Source organism: Pseudonaja textilis, chromosome 7 (genome assembly GCF_049901715.1).
Source record: "Pseudonaja textilis isolate UNSWEBS1 chromosome 7, rPseTex1.2, whole genome shotgun sequence".
Taxonomy (NCBI): Eukaryota; Metazoa; Chordata; class Lepidosauria; order Squamata; family Elapidae; genus Pseudonaja; species Pseudonaja textilis.
The window spans coordinates 7,908,608-7,932,519 of record NC_141996.1 but is presented as its reverse complement, the minus strand read 5'-3'; the positions used below and the strand labels follow the sequence as shown (position 1 = coordinate 7,932,519).

General features: G+C 41.5%; 2 protein-coding genes across 14 annotated transcripts in view; one reads left to right on the top strand and one right to left on the bottom strand.

Moving 5' to 3' along the window:
* Positions 1-5,021: 5,021 nt before the first annotated feature.
* On the bottom strand, positions 5,022-13,959 carry LOC113440485 (transmembrane protein 126A). The gene is made up of 5 exons (XM_026706906.2): positions 13,780-13,959; positions 10,377-10,497; positions 8,787-8,980; positions 6,559-6,673; positions 5,022-5,241 (listed from the first exon to the last, which is right to left on the bottom strand). Exons 2-5 carry the CDS (start codon positions 10,487-10,489, stop codon positions 5,037-5,039), a joined length of 627 nt encoding a protein of 208 aa, XP_026562691.1. The 5' UTR covers positions 10,490-10,497; positions 13,780-13,959; the 3' UTR covers positions 5,022-5,036.
* A 77-nt stretch (positions 13,960-14,036) lies between these two features.
* Positions 14,037-23,912, top strand: part of DLG2 (discs large MAGUK scaffold protein 2) — a 979,527-nt gene continuing 969,651 nt past the window's right edge. For 12 of the 13 annotated variants that reach the window (XR_015744246.1, XM_087936980.1, XM_087936978.1 and 9 more), the window contains exons 1-2: positions 14,037-14,333; positions 20,136-21,015. Coding sequence is in view for 11 of the 13 variants with exons in the window: in XM_087936980.1 (XP_087793106.1) it covers positions 20,997-21,015 (19 nt within the window). In the remaining 2 variants the exon portion in view is untranslated. The remainder of the gene's footprint in view (positions 14,334-20,135; positions 21,016-23,912) is intronic. The other variant, XM_087936973.1, reaches the window with a different exon arrangement.

The following is a 23,912-nucleotide window of genomic DNA, read 5'->3' as shown; positions in this document are numbered from 1 at the left end:
TCTATGGGGCATTGCCAAGAGAAAGATGAGAGACATGAGACAGAACAATGCAGAAGAGCTGCAGGCTGCTATTGAAGCATCCTGGTCTTCCAGAACACCTCAGCAGTGCCAGAGGCTGATAGCTCCCATGCCACGCCGCGCCGCATTGAGGCAGTAATTGCTGCAAAAGGGGCCCATACCGAGTACTTATGCATACTTATACTTTTCAGAGGTCTGACATTGTTCTATGTACAATCCTTGTTTTATTGATTGCATGTAATATTCTAATTTTCTGAGATTGTGGATTTGGGGTTTTCATGAGCTATAAGCCGTCATCATCTCAATTATGACAAATCACAGCTTGAACTATCTTGCTTTGCATGTAATGAGTGTATATCATATATTAGGTTCACCTTTTAAGTTGCGTTACTGAAGTAAGTGAACTTTTTTGCACGATATTCTAATTTTTCGAGTTTCACCTGTATTATGCATATTTTTTTCCATCCTCCCTGGGAAACAGGGTACTGATAAAACAAAAAAAACTTAAGTAAGAATCTCCCCAAATTCTTCTCCCAAAGCCATACACATGCAGACCCCCCCAAAAAAACACCCTTTTTACTAAACCAGAGTTGTCCAACTGTGGGAAATTTTAAGATCGGTGGACTTCAACTCCCAGAATTCTGTGAGTTGACGTCGACACATCTTAAAAGTTCTCAAGGCTGAGTATCTCTGAGATAACCTTACACAGATTTTAACATTTCATTGAAAAATAATTTGGCATTACCAAATTATATTCATAGAATTAAAATTTGAAGCAGCCATTTAAACATTGCTTGATTATACCTATGCATTTTGGGTTTTTTTCCTGGCAATTCCATAAAGTTTGGTATCTGTAGCTGTCAGTTGTTATCAATGCAAAAACTGCAATATGCTTTATTGACTATAGAGATGTTCATATTAAGTACTGTTCAGACATGCAGTTCATTTCAAGAAGCATATGTAGTATTTAAGCATATAATCTTCACTAGTATTTTTGGAGGGTTGGGCATTGCCAATGTACAGATGAACAAAATATTTCTATCAACTAGGTAACAATTGTCTTATTTAAGGATTCCAAGTCTGGAGTGTGTATGAATAAGATGTCCCTGTTGAAATATACTCTGTATGCTTTAGATTTAGAATTCTGTTGGATCCAAGGTCCTGTTGGCCCATATACAGAACGAAACATTATTTTGCTCAAAAATAGGCTAATATAGTGCAGACAAAAATGGGATAACCCAGTAACCATTGGTTGCCATAAGAGGAAGGAGGATAAGATTGTGAGCAAGCATGTCAGTGCAGTATGCTACACTGGCAGCCTATTCCTTAATCCTTTGACAAGGAAAAAGCATCCAGGCCAGTGCATCAGTGGTGGTTGAGGTGAGGTGCTATGGACCTCACTGGACCACTGGGATATGTCTGAAGGAGCAAAGGCATGCCACACAGGTAGTCCTTGACTTACGACCACAATTGAGTGCCAAATTTCTATTGCTAAGTGAGAGTGTTAAATGAATGCTGCCCCATTTTACGACCTTTATTTGCCATAGTTGTTAAGTAAATCCCTGCAGTAAATTAAGTGAATCTGGCTTCCCCATTGATTTTTAAACAGAATAGAGCAGGAAGGGACCTTGGAGGTCTTCTATTCCAACCCCCTGCTCATGCAGAAGACCCTATACCATTTCAGATCCAGTCTCTTTAAAAAAAAAAAAAAAACAACTCCAGTGATGAAGCATCCATAATTTCTGAATGCAAGCTTCTCCACTTGGTTAATTGTCCTCACTGTTAGGAAGCTTCTTCTTCAGGTTGCTTCTTTAATTTTCATCCATTGTTTCTTGTCTTGCCTTCCGGTGCTTTGGAAACTAAGTTGAACCCCTCTTTATGGCAGCCCTTTAAGCACTGGACTGCTGCTATCACGTCTTCTCTAAACTGGCCACACCCAATTCCTGCAACCATTCTTTGTATGTTTTTGTCTTCAGGCCCTTAATCATCTTCGTTGCTCTTTGCACGTTTTTTTCAAAGTCTCAACATCTTTTTTTATAACTTTTTTTGTCAGAAGGTCACACAAGGTGATTGCCTGAGTCCAGGACACTGCAGCCATCGTAAAATATGAATTGGTTGCCAAGGATCTGAACTTTGATCTCATGGCCATGGGGACGCTGCAGTGGTTGGGTGAAAAACGGTCATAAGTCAGTCTTCAGTGCCATTGTAACTTCAAATAGTCACTAAATGAACTGTTGTAAGGCAAGGACTAACCTTGCAAAACGGAAAGATCCCAAGTTCTCTTTTGTTTGGAGGTAAAATGTCTGAAAAGTGGCTTATTCTGGGTTTTTTTGAAACATCATTTTGAATGGATTTCACGTATGATCTAAAATTAACTAGCCTTTTCAAGTAAAAAAACACTTTGTGACTCATATCTGGGTGTATATTAACATAATTAGAACTACACTGAATAAAAAAGTTTTATAGACAATCTTAAAAAGTATCGGCTTGAAGTAGGCATATGATAAAGATAAATGGCACTTGCACTAGTAAGTATTTGAGCTTCAGAGCACATAAAAATAATTTAGAGCAGGTGTGGGCAACTAGTTACTCAGCATCCTATATATACAGGTAGTCCTCAATTTAAAAGAATTTGTTTAGTGATGATTCAAAGTTAAAACGGCACTGAAAAGAGAGACTTAACGAATGTTTTTCATTTATGACCATTGTAGCATCCCATGGTCACATGATCAAAATTCAGGTGCTTGGCAACCAGTTCACATTTATGACATTTGCTGTGTCCCAAGGTCATGTAATCCTCTGTGACTTTCTGACAAGCAAAGTCAGTGGGGAATCCAGATATACTTAACCCTGTTATTAACAGCTTCAGTGATTTACTTAACTTTGGCAAGAAAAAATCATAAAACGGGACAAACTCACTTAACAAATGTTTCACTTAGCAGCATAAATTTAGGGTTCAATGGTGGGTCATAACTCAAGGACTCCCTGTACTGCAACATTAAAAGCTAGCAACGGAACAATTGGGCTTGATCGGCGTTTGAGTGGGGGCCAGTTTGCTTCAGATAGTCTTAATTCTTCAACTTTGGAGAAAGCTCCAGATATGCAAAACCGTCGAAAATTTCGCCCTGTTACCAGTGGTAACAATTTCTTTCATGCAGTCCTGATTCCCCAGCCAATGTCTCAACAGTCCTGTGAGCCTTAGCTGCAGTTAAAATTTCTACTCCACCCTCAGCCCTGCACACATGCTGAAAAAGATATTGAGGACATGACTCATTTTTAATGAGGATATATCTCTTGGCAACAGTTAGCTTAGGTACTTGAGGCCTTTAATGAGTCCTTGCTCCTGTGAGATAATTCCATTTGATAGCAGCACATCTTTCAAGGGTTAGTTGCCATCCTCTTACATTTTAGCAGATAAAAGGATATTATCCAAACACATAGTTGACAAGGCAAGTAGGTACAGTAATGAGTGAATAGGGGTGACTAGCAAAAATGGGAGCCTATGGGGATAGATGGAAGTACTTACTGGGAAGGTGGGCAAGTGGGTTGGCCACGAAACAGATTTAATGTCTGGTTCTTTGTGTAATTATAATATAGATATTTAAACTTGGAAATAGGTATATCCCAGCAAATTTGAAGCTAAACTTATAATTCTTAAACAACTGATTTGCTTAAGGGAAGAACGTATGAGATCTTCCAAAAATTTTCTTGTGGACAAGTATTTCTGACGAAAGCCCCATCTGTATGATTTAGTTCTCAGACAGGTAGTCCTCAAGGTAGGATTGTGATAGAGCCCAGAAGGATGGTCGTAAATCGTCGTGGTTCATAGGTTGAAGCATTACATGACCGGATCTGATTTTGTGACCGTTTTTTATCGAGCAAATCCATTTTCCCAATGGGTGTTTCTCTCCCCCAAAACTGGAAGTAAAACAGCACAAATTGCTGTCATGGGACTGCGGGACGCTGCAAATTGTTGTAAAGGTGATCCAGCTGCCAAGTGCTCAAAATGCAGTTACATGACCATAGAGGTGTGTCCAGGAAGCACAATGGCTCAGCGGTTAGATGTTGAGCTTGTCAGCTGGAAAGCTGACAGCCCAGGTTTGAGAGCCAAGCTCTGCATGAAGGGGTGAGCTCCCATTACTTACCCCAGCTCCTGCTGACCTAGTAACTCCAAAGCATGCAAACGCAAGGAGATAATTAGATATCACTTCAATGGGAAGATAACCTTCCATGCATCTTGGTGTAGTCATGCTGGCCACATGACCACAGAAATGTCTTTGGAGATTCCCTTGGCTAAGAAACTCGAGATATGCACCGCCCCCTAGCGTCTGACATGGCTGGACAAGCGATAACTTTATCTTTAGGGTTGAGTGCAGCCATTGGGATTTCGAAAACGAATTGCAAGTAGCTCTAGGGAAGTTTGTTGTAACTTCGAGCTGTTGTTAAGCAACTGGTCGTTAAGTCGAGGACTGCCTATGTTGTTAGCTATGTTACTATTTTTATTCACTGGATAGGTTGAGGTATTGTTGGAGTCTTGCATGAAATTGCCCTCCGTTTTGTTTTGGATTGTGGAAATAACCGAGAAATACTTGTGTCAACTCTCTATCAACAATCTATGCTGGCTTACTAGAAATATTACCCAATGCTTTTCATGTGCTTCAGGAAGGGCTCTATGTATTGGATACATTTGTTGCTGTGTACATATATAGACAAATATATCTATAAACTTTATATAAATAAGATATACACAGCTTCTTTTTCAAGAGTACCTCTTTACTTTCCTCCCCCCAAAATTAGTTGTTGCTTTTCTCATCCACCCAATGTTCTTGGTTACTCTCTTGTAGTACAGCATGAGAGGTCAATCCCTTTAAGGTTCTCCTTGGGATTGGGGGGTGGGGGTGGTGGTGGTCTCAATTTTCCCATTTTATAAATGACCCAAACCAGACTAGAATGCTCAGAAGTTATCCAAACCTTGGAAGAACTCCAATCAAATAAAAGCCAAACACCTTTTTAAAGGTTTATTCTCTGATTTCCTCGGGATCCCTTCCAGGTTCAGGCATGCACAACATTTTGAGATATATTTCGTGGTGTTTTGAACCAAGGTACGCGCCAAAAGCAACTTGGATTAAAGCAGCAAATCTCATCTTTTTGAAAATCGGTTTACTAAGCAAGACCCAGAATCGCACTGCATTGTCTTTGTTTGGCAAGGGAGCAGTATAGTACCTGGAAGAGGGAGAAAAGATTATGAAGAAGAATTTGGCCAAGATTGCAATAATTAACAGCTTTCTCACTCCTAAAAAAAGGACCCAGTTCCCAGATTTAAAATGGACCCTACTACCGAGAAGGAAATGAATTGCTAAGAGTTTCTTTCTAAAATTTACCATCCCTGAATAATGTTATTCAAAGGAGGATACTGGCAGACTTCAACTTCCATGCATTTGTTTAGTGACCGTTTGAAGTTACAACGGTATTGAGAAAAGTGACCTATGGCCATTTTTGTAGCCTCCCTGTGGCCACGTGATCAAATTTGGCAACTGGCTCCTGACGGTTGCAGTGTCCGGGGTTCACCTTTTGCGACCTTCTGACATGCAAAGTCAGCAGGGAAGCCAAATTTACTTTACAAACATATTACTAGCTTAGCAATGCAGCGATTCACATAACAACGGTGGCAAGAAAGATAGTAAAATGGGGCCAAAACTCACTTAACAATGGACTTGCTTTAGCAATGGCAGTGTTGGCCTCAATTGTGGCTGTAGGTTGAGGACTACCTATATAAAGAAGGGTATAGAAAGGTAAAGCTTTTGCAATAATGAATTTTAATTGTAATGTAAATTCATTACATTCTGGAACTGTGTTCCCTCTTCCTACAGGTAGTCCTTGTTCAGCGACTATTCAAAGTTATGTTGGTGCTGAATTAGGGGACTTATCACAGGTTTGAGTTCTGACCATCATAGGATCCCCATGGCCATGTGATGGGTCCCCAGTTTAGGATTACAACATTGCAATGTCCCATGGTCATGTGATCATGATTTCCGACATTTTCTGCTGGCTTCCCACAAGCAGGGGATTGGAAGCTACTTAATGAATTGCACTTTTTCTTAACGACAGCAGCCAAAGTTGAGGAAAACATTTAAATTAAGAAAATAATTTCGTACATAAGTCAGTAAAGTACAGAATCCTACAATCTACACGATCATGTTGGATAATTACATAGAATTAAGGTTTATATCCCAACGCTTTCGTTACCCACATAGTTTAACAGTGAAAGATCATCAATGAATGTTTATAAATGAAAACAGACTATCTTGTAAAACAGAAGCAATGGATGAATAGGCTTTTTGAAATTATGCCCAGAAATTCCAGAAAAATGGAAGTTTATAAGACAAAGCACGTAGTTTTGTAGACGTTTGATTTTCAAGCAAATGGTTAATAAATAACAACAACAAAAGCAATTTCCAAATACAAACAAAAACACAATCTTGGTTCCTGCAAATAAGCTGCTAACAGAGTGCTTAATATAACAGTGCGGTTGAAACATACCTTGTAGCCAGCAATGCATTCAGAGGCAAAGCTAGAATGATGGGGTAGAAAAAGCCCACGACAGCTCCTACTAAACCACCTCTCACCATAGCACAGATTTCACAGTTTAAATTACCTGAAACAAATAAAGAACTAAATTAGTATTTGTGGTTTAAAATAGTTTCCCAGAAAAATTGCAATAAACATGCTGCATGCTGACAATGTTCCTCTAGGGATTAGTTTAGGTATGGAACATGTGAACTAAAATGCAATAGTGCAACCACTGAAATATTTAAAGTATCCCGAATTCCAGTGGAAGAAACTTCTAGCTTTGTCAAAGGAAATGTGCAGCCAGCCCTTGCTTTCTTTTCCTCTTTCTTTTTTCTTCCTCTCTCCCTTCCCTTTCTTTTCTCCCTTCCCCATGAACCATACATTAGCACAGTAATCCATGTCAAGTTCGATTACATGATCTGCAAAGTAATTGGCCCAGGATTATTTTAATTATTTTTAAATTACGGAAGCCCACCTTTAGGTATGCTAACATCTTAGCCAGTGTTTTGTAGGTTGTAAAATGGGTAGTTCCAGGATATCTATCACTCTTTCTGGTGGTCCAAATCAAAACATGAAGGAACACAGACTTGTTCCAGATTTCCATTGCAGGAGAACACTCAGAACAAGTATGAATGAGATGCCTAATTTTCCTGGCCTTGGATGGTTCAAAATATTCATAATGAATGCAGATTTAACATCTTCAATCACTTTTTCTCAGATAGTCCTGGCAATTTTTAAGATGTGTGGACTTCCAACTTCCAGAATTGGCTGGGGAATTCTGGGAATTGAATTCCACATATCTTTAAAAACAACCAGTTGAGAAACAGTGATTAGAGGAACAGTACTGTATTTAAAAAGCAGTTTACTCTAGTGTAGTTGCATTACTATCAGAAAAACAGATTGTTCAGACTACATTGATGCCTGTCCTAATTTTGCTGCTGATGTCTTTTCCAGTGCTGCTTCAGTTTTATCAGTAATTTCTTAATGTTTCATAAAATGGACTATAAAAGGCTTTGGAAAACACACATCATATTGGATGCTTCTGTCTTAGAACAGGCAGAACTTCAGTAAAGACCCCATTTCTCCATAATGTAGCAGCCAGAGAAAAGAGTAAGCTTATAATGTGTCTCTTCATGTAAATACTTCAGCAATATCCAACTAGAATCTGATTACCTGGCAATTGAAGTATTGCAAGGTGCTGTACATGGGTCTTCCCTTCAAGACTATCCAGAAGCTACAGCTCTTCGAAAACATAGCAGCCTGAGAGTAGTAATGAGAGCTTCTTGTTATGTCCATGTATCACTGCTGTCGGGCAAGCTGTACAAGTTACCACATGGCTTTTGGATGCAATTCAAGATGCTGGATTTTCACGGAAAAGGGCCTGGCTATTTGAGAGTCCATTTGCGTCCATTCACTTCTACCCATATGAATAGGCAGAATAGGTCCAGTCAGTTAACAATTGTCATCTTATGAGATTCAGGAAGCATGCCTATTCTATTGCAACTCCCTGGTAATTTATTGAAAAGACATAACTTCTAATAAATAGCATTCACCAAAGATACATACAAAAACTGCTCTCTTAGCGTTCTGGATATTTCAAATTTCTTAAGGCATCACTCTGTTGGCCTGAATAGTAGGGAGTTTGGAGACCTCCTGTCTACTCTCTTCTCTGGGTGGTTATGTTTCTAACCGTGTTTTTAAGTTCTGTTTTGAAATATTGTAAGCCGCTCAGAATCTTTTTGAAAATAGAAGCTTTGAAAAAGGGGGAAGGCATTCCAGTACCCTTACCAAGCATGATAAAAAGTTAAATATGTTGGAAATTATTCTGGGAATTGTACAGTGCAGTGAATGGAAAAAAGTAACTCATAAGAATTGGAGTTATAACTTGAAAGTAAGGTTTACCTCATCTGGAGCCGTAAGTACCAGGATCTTACCTAACTATTACACACTATTTACTAAAATGAGTTCTGTTTTGTGGGGCATAATTAAAAAAAGAAGAAGCAAACTTTGACAACCAGATCCAGAACCACCACTACAAATTGTTATTTATTAAAGAGACACACCACATAATAAAGAGGATGGAGTCCAATCTGTCTCAGTGAAGGTAAGTCTGTGCCATGCCGGAAATATCGGCATAGTTATTACAGAGATTAGGAAAAAAAAAGATTGAATTATTTAGATGAAGTCTTAACACATACCTGTCATCAAAGAGTGTTTTACTATGGCCTCATAAGCAACTGATGTTACGGTGAGGGGCAATACAGCCATGGCTACAACTGTTGAATAACGAGCCTGCGTGACATGCAGAATCTTCCTAAATGAGTTATTAGATATTAAGGCAAGGAGACTTGAATTGAGGGCAAGGGCAAAGCTTCCGTTTAGGAAGAAACTTCTGTAGAAGAAGAGAAAGTATTATTATAATACCACCACCACTACTAACGACTACAACACTAACCTGTCTTATCAGTATAGTGCATCACATGCTATAGCAAAAGAATAAAAAAGGAAAGCAAATATTCTCCCTCTGAAAGCCTAAAATAGTATAGAATCTCATGAAATATACCCGAGGACTAGCTTCATAATGGGTAATTAATGAATTAGCTAGCAATCAGGTTCATACAGTAAGACTATAATTTCTCCTAAGCGAAGTCTGACATCTTTAGGTGAACAAAAAGCCCTACTGAAATTGGCATCCTTTATCAAATTAGCATCTATTTATTGCCACCACTGTATGAACCAGGTTGCTCGTGCCTTTCATAAAGCTAGTCCTCAGGAATGTCATGAGATTCTAAACTATTCTAGATTTTCAGAATGAGCCTTAAGGTTGACAGATGCATACCTGCGTAGGTGAACTGCTGAAGTAGTAATGAATGCAAAGCCTATTCAAGGCAGCAGACAGAACTCTGCTAACCTCCTAAAGCAGGTGTGGGCTATTTTTTCAGCACCAAGAGGTTGCACTTTTGACACTATTTTGACGGATGGGCACGATTATGGTTACATCAGAATTTCCAGTGTATTTGGGGAAGAATATTTTCAACAGTTTCCTACCCAAATTCAGTCCAGTTTTAGAAGTTTTTAAAAAGGGGTCTATGAAACATCATCTTTTCATGACATGACTCCCCTTTTTCTGAAAGGCAGAAATATCAGTGCTCTTAATTTTTATAAACCCAGAATTGTACTCCGAATTCTCTGAAAATAAATAATGATAAGAAATGACTTAGATTTGTAAATAGTTACTAATCAAAAATGGCTTTTCATCCCATTACAGGGCTGAAAAACATTTTGGTCACAAAGAACAAACTATAAATATGTCATTAAGGGTGAAGCCATATCTGAAGCTAAATATTTAACTTTGCAACGTTGGGCTGGCAACCTCCTTATGTAGAACTCCTAAGATTTTCTGACTGCTGGCTTTGCTAGCTGTCAAAAACATGTGGAGAGTTTCATTTTGCCTATTTCATAACTTGGGAAGTTAAAGAACTGCACACACTTTATTGCACACACACAAAAACCCTAAAGATGCCACATCTGGTTGGCTTTAAACCTGATTAGGGGTTGTGTGTGTGTGTGTGTGTATATTTCAATGTATGCTGTGAACCCAGAAAATAAAAGAAGCAAGACGAGACAATAAGTTTGAATAGGGATGCTGCAATGGTTGTGTGAAAAATGGTCATAAGTCACTTTTTTCAGTGCCCTTGTAATTTCAAGTGGTCACTAAACAAAAAGTTGTAAGTCAAGGACCACCTGTACTTAAATATTCAGGTATTTGCAAAGTGTTAAGTGCTCACTGATCTCGCTGAGGCAGCCTTTCCAACATCATCTGCCATTTGGCTTCTGGGATCTCTCTCGAATGATTGAATTTTTTCTCCACAGGATGGTCCAGAACTTCTTTCCCTGCCATTTTAATCTCTGTAGCATTGGAAAAAATAGAGGAGATAAAGGGGATTAAAAGAGAACAAACATAATGGTATTGTAATGCTTCAATAATGCTTCTTATCAGTACAATGGACCTCCACTTTTACCCAAGCCTGGGGTGGGGGGTGGGGAGTGCTTTAAGATTCATTTTAGATTTTCAGTAATTAATAGATTTCCTTAAAACAGGGAGGGAACCTGGAAAATTAAGCTGCTGTAAGGAATAGTTTAAACTGAAGTTTACAGTTCTTGCTCAGAGTCTGCAGCACTTCCGAAACAGGTATATTTTATTATTACAAAAACAGGGCGCCGCATGTCTTTGCTCAAAGAAATATTTTTACATTGTCACAAAATATAATTGTCTGCTGGTACACACTTAATAAAACAGAATGGGGGGGGGGACTTATTTTCCAAAGCACCAGAAGGCAGGACAAGAAACAATGGATGGATACTAATCAAGGAAAGAAGCAACCTGGAATTAAGGAGAAACTTCCTAACAGTGAGGACAATTTATCAGTGGAACAGCTGGCCTTTGGACCTTGTGGGTACTCCATCACTGGAGGCTTTTAAGAAAAGACTGGACAGCCACTTGCATGAAATGGTATAGGGTCTCCTGCTTGAGCAGGGGGTTGGACTAGAAGACCTCCAAGGTCCCTTCCAGTTCTATTCTGATTGATGTTACAGTGCCATTCCTCTGAACAGCATTTACAGGACTTATCATTCCAGTAAAAGGTATTAACTACTACAGAGGGTCACAATATCCCATATAAATATGGGCTCTGTCCTTGCTCCAAGGAAGATATAGAAGATTTTACCCATTATTTATTGTAGTGCTCTTATTTCTCCTTCAGCGCGTGGAAAGTTTCTAGACTCCCCTCTTGATAAGGAAATCATTTTGGCCTAATTCATATAAATTTGAATACATAATGAATTGAGAGAAGGAACCATGCTATGGAAATCAGCAAGCTTTGCCTGGGCTGCTGCTAAACAATACCTATCAAAAGTTTCTAATGCTTTCTGGTATTTTATTTGCTGGAATGAGAGTGTTTGAATGTTCACTTATTTTATCAACATCTTTATTAATGCCATTTTTAGGTAGGCTTTATTTTTGTTTCTACCAATGGCCAAAACAATAACTAAACTGAAAGCTGTTCAGTGTTACTTGATTGAGTTTGGCAGTTATAGAAATTGAATAAATAGACTGATTTATTGATGAAGCCTATTCATTTTGTCTAATGCCAAGAGAGCAACAAAGAAGAAAGTTAATTCTTACACATCAAAATCCTGCTCTTCCTATTGTAAACTTTAAACAACTGAAACCATCTATGCTGGAAAATGAAGACCTGTAAAAGGTCTCGATTTATTTTAATAATGTCCTGAAACATCAATCAGTCAAGATGCTCTGATCCAATGCCTTACATTCATTTTTTCCCTTTCGATCCTATCTATTTTTATATGCACTGGCAAACTAAGGAACAGAAGCCCCTCCCTCCCTCCTTTTTACTTTGTGTTGTTTTTATTCTGTAAAAAAGGTTTGATAAAAATTAAAATTGATTTGAAGTTGCAAAATAACTTTATATATTAATATAACAAAAAAACACACAATGCTTTTAGGTATGCTAAATCACAGCTGCCTTCAAACTGTTGAGAAATGACTTTACTAAACTTTTTTTTGCCAACACACCTCCCTTAGAAATCCCAGCCCCTAAATGAACACTTAGCCTTTTGTCACTTTGAGTGTACACTAATCATACATTAAAACAAAATTTTGTTGCACACAGCTCTCAAAAGGTCACCATCTGCAATATACACTACATAAACATTACACAGTAAATAAATACAAAATTATGCATATACCCACATATATGACACGGAGAAACACAGTTTAGTTCATATGTATACATGTGCATCGCGAGGAAAACAAATCTTGCAAGTTTACTAGATGGATGGCATGTACAGTACTTCAAAACGAGGGGAGCAACGCAAAGGAAATTGTGAAAACAAGGCCAGGAAACTTTGGGAAAAGTGGATTTATTGTCACGGTGTAACTAAAAGTTTCTTTCTTCACACCCCTGGGCTCTTCCTGCACCTCACATGTTGGGAAACTTTGTTTTGGGGCAACAAGTGTCATTTCAACAGTGAGATGGGCAGCATGTAAATTTAGTAAATGAAAGTTGGATTGTTCTCTGAAGCAGAAGCTGACCTCACACTCTGGTGCTCTGATTTGCAGTGGAGTTCATCATCAACCCCAGAGAGATGATCCATGCAGGTTAGCACCTCCCTACTATCCCTCCCTCTCATCCACTCTTTTTTTCATTCCACTCCTTCCTTTCTTCCTTCTATCCATCCACTCCTTCCTTCCTTCTGCCCATCCATTACCTTCCTTCTGTCCATCCAATCTTCCTTCCACTCCTTTCTTTCCTCCTTCTGTCCATCCACTACCTTCCTTTTGTCCACCCATTACCTCCCTTCTGTCCATCAATGCCTTCCTTCCACTCCTTTGTTCCTTCTGCCCATCCACTTCCTTCTACCCATCCACTACCTTCCTTCCTTCTGTCCATCCATTACCTTCCTTCCACACCTTCCTTCCTTGTGTCCATCCATTACCTTCTGCCCATCCATGCCTTCCTTTTACTCCTTTCTTCCTTCTGCCCATCCACTACCTTCCTTCTGTCCACCCATTACCTTCCTTCTATCCATCCATACCTTCCTTCCACTCTTTCCTTTCTTGCTTTTGTCCATCCACTTCGTTCCTTCCTTCTTTCCTTACCAACCAACCAACCGCTTTCAGCACTTAGGAAGGTCGGCCCGATGCAGGAAGAACCTACCCCCACCCCGCCCCGTTTTGCAGCAGCGCTGCAGCCACTTCCCTCTCGCAGGTAGCAAAAGTCTCCTCGTCCTGCAGCCTCGCCCTCCCCTCTTTAACACACACACACCCCGTCGTAACCCCTGCGTCGGAATCCCTGGGGCGAGGTTTGCCCGCAATCGCGACCTTCCTAGCTGGGCAGCGAAAGGTCCGCAGGCAGCCCACCAAGCCGGAGCTATACATAAGGGATGTCTTCCCTTCTGCAGCAATCCCTGCATTGCACCCGCGGACCCCGCCCGGCGTTGTTTAATTATAAGGTCCGTTTGGCAGGAGAGGAGCCAGCCCGGAAGGCCTCCCGGTTTAGAGCAAAGGAGAACCGATCAACGGTGGGTGGTGGTGGCGGCGGCGGCGGGCAACGGAGCTTTCTCGCTCGCACCTCCCCGCCCTTTCCCAAGCATTTTCCTTCCACCTACGTTTTATAGGCGCTTCCCTTTTGCTAGCCGCAGCCCCGGTCAGACGGGAAAGGTCTCCCGGTTCAGGGTCTTTTCTCGCTCCGGGCCCCGCGAAGAGCCCCCGAGGTCGAATCGCTCGGTTGGGTCACACGCCGCCCGTGGGGCCCGCCATTTTGGCCGGTCACATGGCTCGGCTCGGATTGGGCGGCTGGACGAAGGCGGCCGCGCGAGGGAGCCTCCGATTGGCTGGGCCGCTCGCGCTCAAGGCCCTCCCCCCTCCTTTCCCTCAGCTATCCGGCCGTGCTGAGGCGCGTAATCAGCCGGGCCGGAGAAGCAGCCGCGCTTGCTGAGGGGAGGCGATGGCGGTGGTGGCCGCGGCGGCGGCGGTGAGGCTGGCGGCGGCATTGGCATTATTGCGGTGGTTTCCTAGCAGATGGAGCTGAGCCGGCGCGGGCGGGCGGGCAAGCGAACGAGGAGGCCGGCTGAAACGGACGGACGGAGCGGCTTTATTATTCCACCACCCCTCCCGACCGCAGGAGCCCCTTCCTCCGATGAAGGCTCAGCCTGCCAGCGCGGTAATAATCCCCCTGCAAAAATATATATATATATCCCCCTGTAAATGGCTCTTTCGGGGCACCCTGGGCTCGTTCCTCCTCCTCCTCCTCCTCTTCGCCGACGCGCGGACTCCACTCCCCATCGTCCCCAGCCAGCGTAGCGAAGGGGGCGTGTCAGTCCTTCTGGCGTGAAGAAGCCCATCGTTCCCGGCAGCCTGTCCTGACGCTACCACTCCCCATCCCCTCGCTCGCAGGCTTTGGGATTGACTGGCGTCCTCCCCAAATGGGTTAGATACCAGGCCCTTTCTGGGTGCCTTGAACTACCATCCCCATCATCCTGGGTTGGGAAAGGTGTGTGTGTGTGGGGTATGTGGATCCAGGAAGGAGACTAGCTCCTGTGGTCCTTCCCCCCCCCACCCACCCCCACACAAGAAGGTTGGGCTCTTGAATCCCCTCACGACTTCTTCCTCCCATTTTGACATCCCCATTTTTTATTTTGACATCCCCATTTTTATGCTTTTTCTCACTTTCCTACAAACCCGCCGAACCCCCTTTTCCTTTATTTAGCTTGCTTATTTCATCCCTTGCTTGAATCTGGCTTCGTCCTTGCCTCCATCACTTGACACTTCATTTTTATCCTTCACTCCCACCCACTTTCCAGCCTGCTTGAAACATCTTCCCACCCATGGTCATGCCTTCTCACTTTCTGCTTCTTTTCACTTTTAGCCCTTGCAACCTTTTTTTTTTTTTGCCTTTTTGCTTCCATTTATAGACCTCTGTCCTGTGATGAAACTTTCATTTATCTCAGTTTTCTTCTCCTTGCTTCCCATCTGAACAGCTTGCTTCACCTGAAGTATATAACCAACTTAGTTAAAGAGCTAGCTTATTATTACGTTTGGTTTGGTTTTAATGGTTTAGCCTGAAGACTTGGCTTTTTTTTTTTTGCAGACCCATTGCATTGTGCTAATCCAGAAAATGCATTAATTTGTTAATCAAGTGGAACATCCGAAGTATTCGTTTATTTATTTGATTCGTACAGCTGTCCACCTCACTTTTACATGAGGGGTCCTTGGTGTTCTCTGGTCTTGGTTGTTTTCTTGAAGATGTTTCATCACCTAAGTGGGTAAACCTCAACAGTTCGTCATCCGTATGCAGGTAGTCCTCAGCGATCACAACAGAGCCCAACACTTGTTAAGTGAGAAATTTCTTAAGTGAGTTTTGCCCCATTTTATAACTTTTTCTTGTCACATTTGTTACCCCAATCACTGCAACTGTTAAATTAGTAGTATGGTTGTTAAGTGAATCTGTTTTGCTCGTTGACTTTGCTTGTTAAAAGGTAGCAAAAGGCGATCACATGACTCTGCGACATTGCAACTGTCGTAAATGTGAGTTCGTTGTCAAGCATCCAAATGTAAATCACATGCCCAGGGGATGCTATAACGGTTGTAAGTGTGAAAAATGGTCACAAGTCACTTTTTTCAGTGATGTTAGAAGCTTGAATGGTCACTAAGTGAGCTGTTGTAAGTTGAGGACTACCTGTACTTTTATGCGAGTCTAGGAGACTTATAATAAAATACATAAATGCACAGTGTAAGAACAGAAAATAAAAATAACCACAAGCAGTAGGTCATAATATAATCAATCAGCCAGACAGCCAGGCTCTGTGATACACTCAGGGCTATAGACTTGGACACAAAGCCAAGTTTTCAAAGCCTTACGAAATGCCAACAAGCTCAGATCCACTTTAACATTAAGTGAGGATGATATTCTAAAGCAGGGACCCCCCCAATCCCTGGACCACGGGCCAGTACCAGTCCACGATCTGTTAGGAACCAGGCCACACAGCTGGAGGTGAGCAGCAGGGCAGTGAATGAAGCTTCATCCGTATTTGCAGCTATTCCCCAGTGCTGCTGCCTCAGCTCCACCTCATTAGATTCTCATAGGAGCATAAACCCTACTGTGAGCTGTTCACGTGTGGAGCTCCTCCACACCCCCACCCCCACCCCCAGGCTGGTCCGGTGGAAAAACTGTCTCCCACAAAACTCTTCCCTGGTGCCAAAAACGTTGGGATCGCTGTTCTAAAAGGTTGAGTGCTCCAACAGAAAAAAAAAAATCTCCTCTCAGCCCCACCAGCTGATAACTTTGTAGCTGACAGTGCCCAGAGCATGTCTCTCCTGCCACTTCAGGTAGGATGGGTAGAAAAGATCAGTTCAGTTCCACCAGCAGGTTTCAGTTCACCTATCCTGTGTAAACCTTGCCTGGACATTGACCCACCTGTCTCCCTTGCTTCTCACCTCAGTCCCATCATACTGATGACTCTTTACCATTTTTCTTCTGCTGCACATTTCTCCATCTTTTATTTTCTCCCCTGATGTACCCTGACTCACCCAGAAACTCATTTTCATGTAGTCTGTTGCTGTGTTCGTATTTCTGCTTATAATTCACCTCTGCTTGAGGAGAGTTTGTTCCTGCCAGTTTTCCTTGCTGCCTCTTAAAATCTTTTTTTGGGTTGTCTCTATATGCCACTGGGCACATCTAGTCTTTGCTGCTGATCTAGGATCCTTTCAGATTTTGCTATTCAATTCGTTTTCTTAATGGTCCTTCATTCCACATTGAAAATACACTCACATTGCTTCTTGTAGGGCTTCATTTCAACTTCTTTTTTCCCCTACTTTCTTATTTCCCCCCCTCTCATCTCAAACCTGCCATGATCTTTAAACTTTTGTCATGCCTCAGTTTTTATGCAGCTACTCGTTCCCCTAATGTAGAGATAGTGCTCTGGTTCGCATAACCTTCCAATTCAACATCTTCAATGTTTAATAGCATTCCTTCTTCATTTTGCGGCTGGTACTGAATTTTAGGAGCAGAGGATGCTCCTAAAAGTGCAGGACTAAAATTCTGACAGTGCATTAAGAGCATCGAAGGAGCCTTTCTCCAAATCACAGGGGTGAAAAGATCGTATGATTTTGAATGTGCATTCCTTTTTAGTCATGTCATCGCTGCTCTTGAATTTGCACAGGTTATTCCTGTGTTTTTTAACAGGACAATTTTCTTCATTTCCTCCCTTTTTTTTGCATGCATCTGTCAACATTTCAAAAACATATTCATGTCTCTAACTTAATTCTAATAATTTGTTCTACTCTCACTTTTTAGAGCATAGCCTTTGGCTCCTTATTCAAATGTAGTTCTTATTCCCCAAAGTTTGCACATCTGTTTCTTTAGAGAGCCATGGTGGTGACCTTGGAAAAAACTACGCGAAAATAGTTACTAAAAAAAGATGTTCTAAGCCAGAAAATGGAGATTTTTAAAAAAATTGTCCAAGAAAGCTCGCCTCTTCTGCTCCATCTGTTATCCACATCACACCCTGTAAGAAGCCTATTGCATAGAACCAAAGAGATAATCTTGGATATTTTTTAAAAAAAAATTACTTAATTTTTTAAAATTCTGCCTATATAATTTTTATATAAATAACTCAAGGCAGCAAAGATACTTAATGCTCCTTCCTCTTCCCATTTAACCCACAACAGTAACTCTGTGAGGTGAGTTGGGCTGAAAGAGAGTGACTGGGCCAAAGTCATCCAGCCGGCTTTCATGCCTAAGGCAGGACTAGAACTCACCATCTCCTGGTCACTGGCCCAAAGTCACTCAGGTGGCTTTCATCCCTAACGGGGCTAGGATTCACCATTTCCTGGTCATTGGCCCAAAGTCAACTTGGTAGTTTTCACCCCTAAAACAGGACTAGAACTCCCAGTCTCCAACTTCTTGCCTGGTGTCTTAACCACTATGCAGAGATCTATGTAGAGATTATGGGTACAAAAACAAGCCTTGCATGCTTTGAACGTGGGAAACAGCAAGCAAGAGAAAGAAGCTTAGAAGCTCCCCCTTGATTCACTTAAACAGAGTTTCTCAACTAGGGTTCCACCGAACCCTAGAGTTTTGTGAGAGATCACCAGGGTTCCCCTGAGAGATCATGATTTATTTTCAAAAAGCAGAGACAGAAACCAAGCCCTCCCAACTGCTAACCGTGGGTTGGCCTGCTGGAGTCTGGGATGGGGGCGGGGATCGCACTCATGCGCAAGCAGGGCAAACAAAGCGCCAGCCAATGAGTCAGGAAAAGAAGAGCGAGGAACGGCAATCGGTGAGACAATGTGCAAGACTCAGGCATCACGGGGCTTCCCTGCTGGGGCTCTGCTTGTGGGCCGACCCCTGCTTTTCTGTAGATGCAGCACATCTGGGAACTTCATCTAGGGTAGGTAAATGGGATTTGGAGCTGGCCTGGCAGCAGCAGGAGCCTCCCACAGAGGTGGCAGGGGGAGAGGAGGGTCAGTAAAAAAAAACTGGTTGTAACTTGAGGACTACCTGTACTTGCTTTATGGCCTGCTGGATTCTCCTTTCACATTTATTTAATTGCTTCAGCTGCTCATTTCAGATAAGCAACTGCTGGTGGCATGCACAATCATAAAACAATCACAATACAGGTTGTCCTGGAGTTATGACCATCATTGAGCCCCAGATTTCTGTGGTTAAATGAGGTATTTCTTAAGTGAGTTTTGCCCCATTTTACGACCGTCCTTGCCGTAGCTGTTAAGTGAATACCTGCAGGTGTTAAATTAATAACAGGGTTGTTAAGTGAATCTGGCTTCCCCTTTGACTTTGCTTTGTCAGAAAAGGGGATCACATGACCCCAGGACATTGTAACCATCATAAAAAGGAGTCAATTGCCAATTTTAATCACCCTGGGATGCTGCAACAGTTGTGAGTGTGAAAAAGTCACTTTCTTCAGTGCCATGGTTACTGTGAACGGTCACTAAACTAACTGTTGTAAGTCGAGGAAGACCGGTATAGTACAAAAATATATATCTACAGGTCGTCCTTGACTTACGGCCACAATTAAGTTCAATATTTCCATTGTTAAGTCCGCCGTTTGTTAAATTGCCCCATTTTATGACATTTTTCTCGCCACAGTCGTGAAGTGAATCCCTGCAGTTGATAACCCAGTAACCCAGTTGTTAAGTAAATCCGGCTTTCCCATGGACATTGCTTGTCCGAAGGTCGCCAAAGGAGATCCCATGACTTTGGCATGGTCGTAAGAATGAATGTGTTGCCGAGCATCTGAGTTTTGATCACATGTTGTGGTTAGCCTGCAGCAGGTACAGATGGCTGAGGAGAGCGAGGACTCAAATGAGGGCCCAGGACCGCTAGGGAGTGGACTGCTGCTTTCAGAGATTGTGGGGGCTGGCAGCAGCGATGAGGAGGTTCCCAAGGAACCTGTGCCAAGTGCGCGTGCGCACAGGATTGCTCGCAGGAAGAAGCAGCTGCAACAGCATGAGCGACTCGGGAGTAATGGCCCCTCCAAGAAGATAAAAGCCCGCTGTGAAACGAATGTTCTTTGCAGGAAGCAAAGACGTTTTGAAACTCAGCCTCGTGGACATTACAGTATCTTAAGTTGGTATTTGAAGACTCTTGTGTTGTGAAATATTTCTGATCTGTTATTCTAGGCAGTTTCACACAATTTTGGCAAGGTTTGTGCAGCCTTTTAACCGGGGATTTATAAGACTCATTAAAAGGTTTCTGTTCCCTTTAGTTATTGTTTGTCTTATTGGAAAAGGCTTTGGGGCAAAACATCACATGATCCTGGGATGCGACAAAGATTGTGTGAAAAAAAAAAAGTCATTGGTTGCTTTTTTCCAGTGCTGTTGAAATTCTGGTCACTAAATAAACTGTTGTAAGTCGAGGACTTCCTGTATATGAGACAACCAAGAGATTTTCTTGATTTCATCGTGAGGGGAAACTGTACTGAAAACTCTTCTCTTCTCTTGGTAGGTGGTGGCTGCTTCCTGAGCTCAGCGCGAAATGACCAGAACTCACTTGTCCCGATGCCCCGTGGTTTGCTTCACCAGCCTGCCCTGGGAACAGCACTGTCGCTTTAATAATTCCATGTCAAGGGATTGCTTTCAATCCTCTTGGGTGTAATACAAGAGGATCAGAGGGATGTTACAGACCAAAAGGCTGGGTGGAGAGACTACAAATGAGAGTGCGGCTGTGCGGGTAACCAACTGAAACTTCGGAGCTTAGTTTCCAGCATCCAGAAGATCAGGATGTCTGTCTAATGGGCAAAAATCCTTGTGACTGCATCCGGAAGAAAGAAAGAAAAACTCCTCTTTGAATTGCCTCCAGCTTCTTTTAGAATTTTATTGGGATTATTTAAGACGGGGTTGGGCGGTTTTGGACTCTGGAATACTGAGATTGCCAAGTTTTTGGACTGTGTGCCTTAATTGCATTTTTTTGGGGAGTGGGGAGGGATGTTCACTGAACTTCTGAATACAATACAAAAACAATCCTTTGTGGTTGGAAGAGGGATTCTTAGACGCTTTTGTAAACGGATGTATGTTTTCTCCGATATATTTTTATAGCTTGGGAAAATACTTTGCAGATTTTGACAACGGCTTGTGGCAGACATTCTCTCAAACTCCCCTCCCTGCCTTTGCTCTTTTCCTGGGGATGTGGGAAGTTTTTAACGTGAGGAATTACGAGCATCCTTGGTAGGAAATGAAGAAATAGAGTCCTTTTTTTAAACCTGAACCATTTTGAGTGGGACGGCAGACTTCTGACTTCCCAAGATAATCCCGGAAGGACTCTACAGGAAATAAATACTTGCATCCAGTGCCAGAGGTAACAGGAAGAATGCCAGTGAAGAAGAAAGGTGGGCTATGAGAGGGGGGTTTGGTCTGGCTTTTGAACATAATTGGATATGTGACATGTGCCATTTTCCACTAAAAAGCATTTGAATAGGAGAATAAAACTATTTTTCGGTGGAGAGGGGAAAGAGGAGCAGTGCATCGTTGTTTACGTGCAAAAAAAAACCTTTAAAACTTCAAATAAAATAGTTTGGAGAGCTTTTGGTTTTTGTAGTGTTTCAGTAAAGGGAATCGGGAGGTGGGAACAAGTCCAGTTATTTTATCCCGGCAATAATTCCATGCATAAACATACATAAATATAAACGATATCAGCAGTACTTTGTTCTGTGGGCAGGATTGGTGGAAGAATTCCCGGATAGATCTTACAAAATCATGACTTTAATTGCTTACAGAGTTCAATGTTATTAACTATTAGTGATTATTTTCTTTTATGAGAGGTGTGTCATTTGCCACTGTTTTAGGCATGTTCCTGAAACACACAACAATAGCTCTTATTTATTTTTAGCTGTCATGAAGTCAAAGCAAATAATGAGAAACATGAGTCAGGAACTCCCATTTCCAACATTAGGTTGAATAAAACGTCTTTTTAAGATTGACATGAATGTTTTTAAACTTCTCTAGTGAAATATGTTTCTTTGTTTTAAAAATAGCTCTGAAATGTCCAAATCGGCTCCACTTCATCAAATGCAAAACAATAAAAAAACTATTTTTTCACTGTTAAGGAGAGTGTCTCTAACATGAAAGGAGAAAGAGTTGGCTATTGCATTTTAAATATACCTTTATTTAACTTACTCTGTCCTCATTAAAAATCCTTGACAACTGAGTACAAGTTTTGTCTGAACCGCAATGTATCTATAGTTCTTTTATCACAATAAACGATAGGCATTTGGTCGTATGGAAGAAGCTAAAAGGGAATCCTTTTGCCCTAGGGATAAAATTTGTCACAAAGTCATACTGTTCCCTGTTTCATCCTGTCTTTTCAGAGGCCTTTTTGTTTGTTTGTTTTAGCATGTAAAACACTTCTTGCTCTCTGTTTTGGGGCTAGAAATATGTTCTTATATTTGCTAGTCTGGAACATAAGTATAAATCAATAAGGAGAAAGGAGAGGCTATTATTGCTTTGGGTTATTGTAATTCCTTGACTTGCTGTTCCCAGATAATGCATTAATTAATGGTGACATCTTTACGATTCAGCTTAATCATTACAATGCACCTGATTGGTGTTTTTATTTCTGAAAGTAATGGGAATGCACAGAAAGGGAGATAATTGATTGTACTGCTTATTAGTCATACTGAGCAAGCACAGGGAGCTTATCTGTCTTCCCCAAATTTCCTTCTTGTCATATTTCTAGATTTAGAAAGAGCAAATTCCAAATCTCTGGGCCATTTTCGTTGGGAATTTTGGCAGTTTGTAATCTCAATACATGTGGAAGACATCTGGTTGAGGAAGGAAGTCAAAATCGATATAATGACCCAAGTGTTGATTCTGTGGAAATGTTTGTCCCTGCCATGGCTGTAGCCTCCTGTGCAGACATAAAGGTTTTCGGAATATGTATCCAGGTGATGAGAAGAGAGAGAGAGAGAAAAAAGACTTATTTCCGATATTTGTGCTAGAATGAGATGTTAAAAATTGACTGCTTTGACCAAAACTCCAGATCCTTTATCATGTAGGGATAAGCGTCAGATGAACTTGACCGTAGACTCTCCAGAAACTAGAATCAACAAAGGTAGAAATTATATTTTTATTGTATTTCAGGAATGGTTGCTATAACAGATAGTTGTCAGCTACTGAACATGTGGGATCTTTTAATTCAAGATTCATACTTGGTCAGGTTGTAAACATTTCACACTTTATACAAGCCCATCTTATTTTGAGTCCTGAAAATGTCCATCTCATTCATCTGTGGTGATTCTCAGTCATCCAGGTCATAGTTATCTCAACGGTGCTTTTTTCTTCAAAAGACAACTGGACTGTTTTTCCCTTGAAGAAGACGTTTTGCTTCTCATCGAAGAAGCTTCTTCAGTTCTGACTGAATGGTGGAGAATGGAAGGATTTATGTTCCTTGCAGTCATCTGGTCATTTAGCACTCATTCTAAGAGTCATTGAGTCCCCTTGGAAGTTTATGTCTTGAGTCCCCTTGGAAGTTTGTGTCCTCAGGGTCACCTGAATAGTCCAAATAGGTATGGAGCCTTCTTGGAACTGCTGAAAGGACTGTGTTGTAAACAGAAGATAGGTGGTGTCGTATCTCTCTCCATCTGTTGAGAATGTGGACTGCTGGCTTGAAAGAAGGGTCAAAGAGGCCATCTACATTAAGTTTGAACAGTGCTCTCTTGACAGAGGAGGAGGGATACAACGCTACCCATATGCACTACTTAGATGACCCCAGGGGCACAGATAAACCTCCAAGGGGCCTCAATGACTCTCAGAGAGAGTACTAACGACAGATGACTGCAAAGAATATAAATCCTTCCATTCTCCATCATTCGGTCAGAACTGAAGAAGCTTCTTCGACGAGAAGCAAAAATGTCTTCTTGCTCAAAGGGAAAAAAACAACTGAACAGTCCAGTTGCATTTTTGAAGAAAAAGGCACCTTTGAGTTCACCTCAGTTCTATTTAAGGTGCATCTCCTCCTCCCTAACTGAATCATATTAAGATTGGCTCACAGCAAGGGGCAGCCCTGACCCTTGCACGTGCAAGAAACATTGCATGGGTTTTTTTTTTTTGTTTTCTTATCCTGAAGAAAATTAAGCCAGCTTCAGCAAAAACTCAGCATGAGCAGATGGGACCCCTGCATCAAGGCAGTCACATCTGGTCTTTCTTGCAGGTGTAAGCATTGCAGATTTTTTTTTTTTGTCTTTCTGCAAACATCCTGCCTCGAAACTTAATGCATAGGAACAATCCG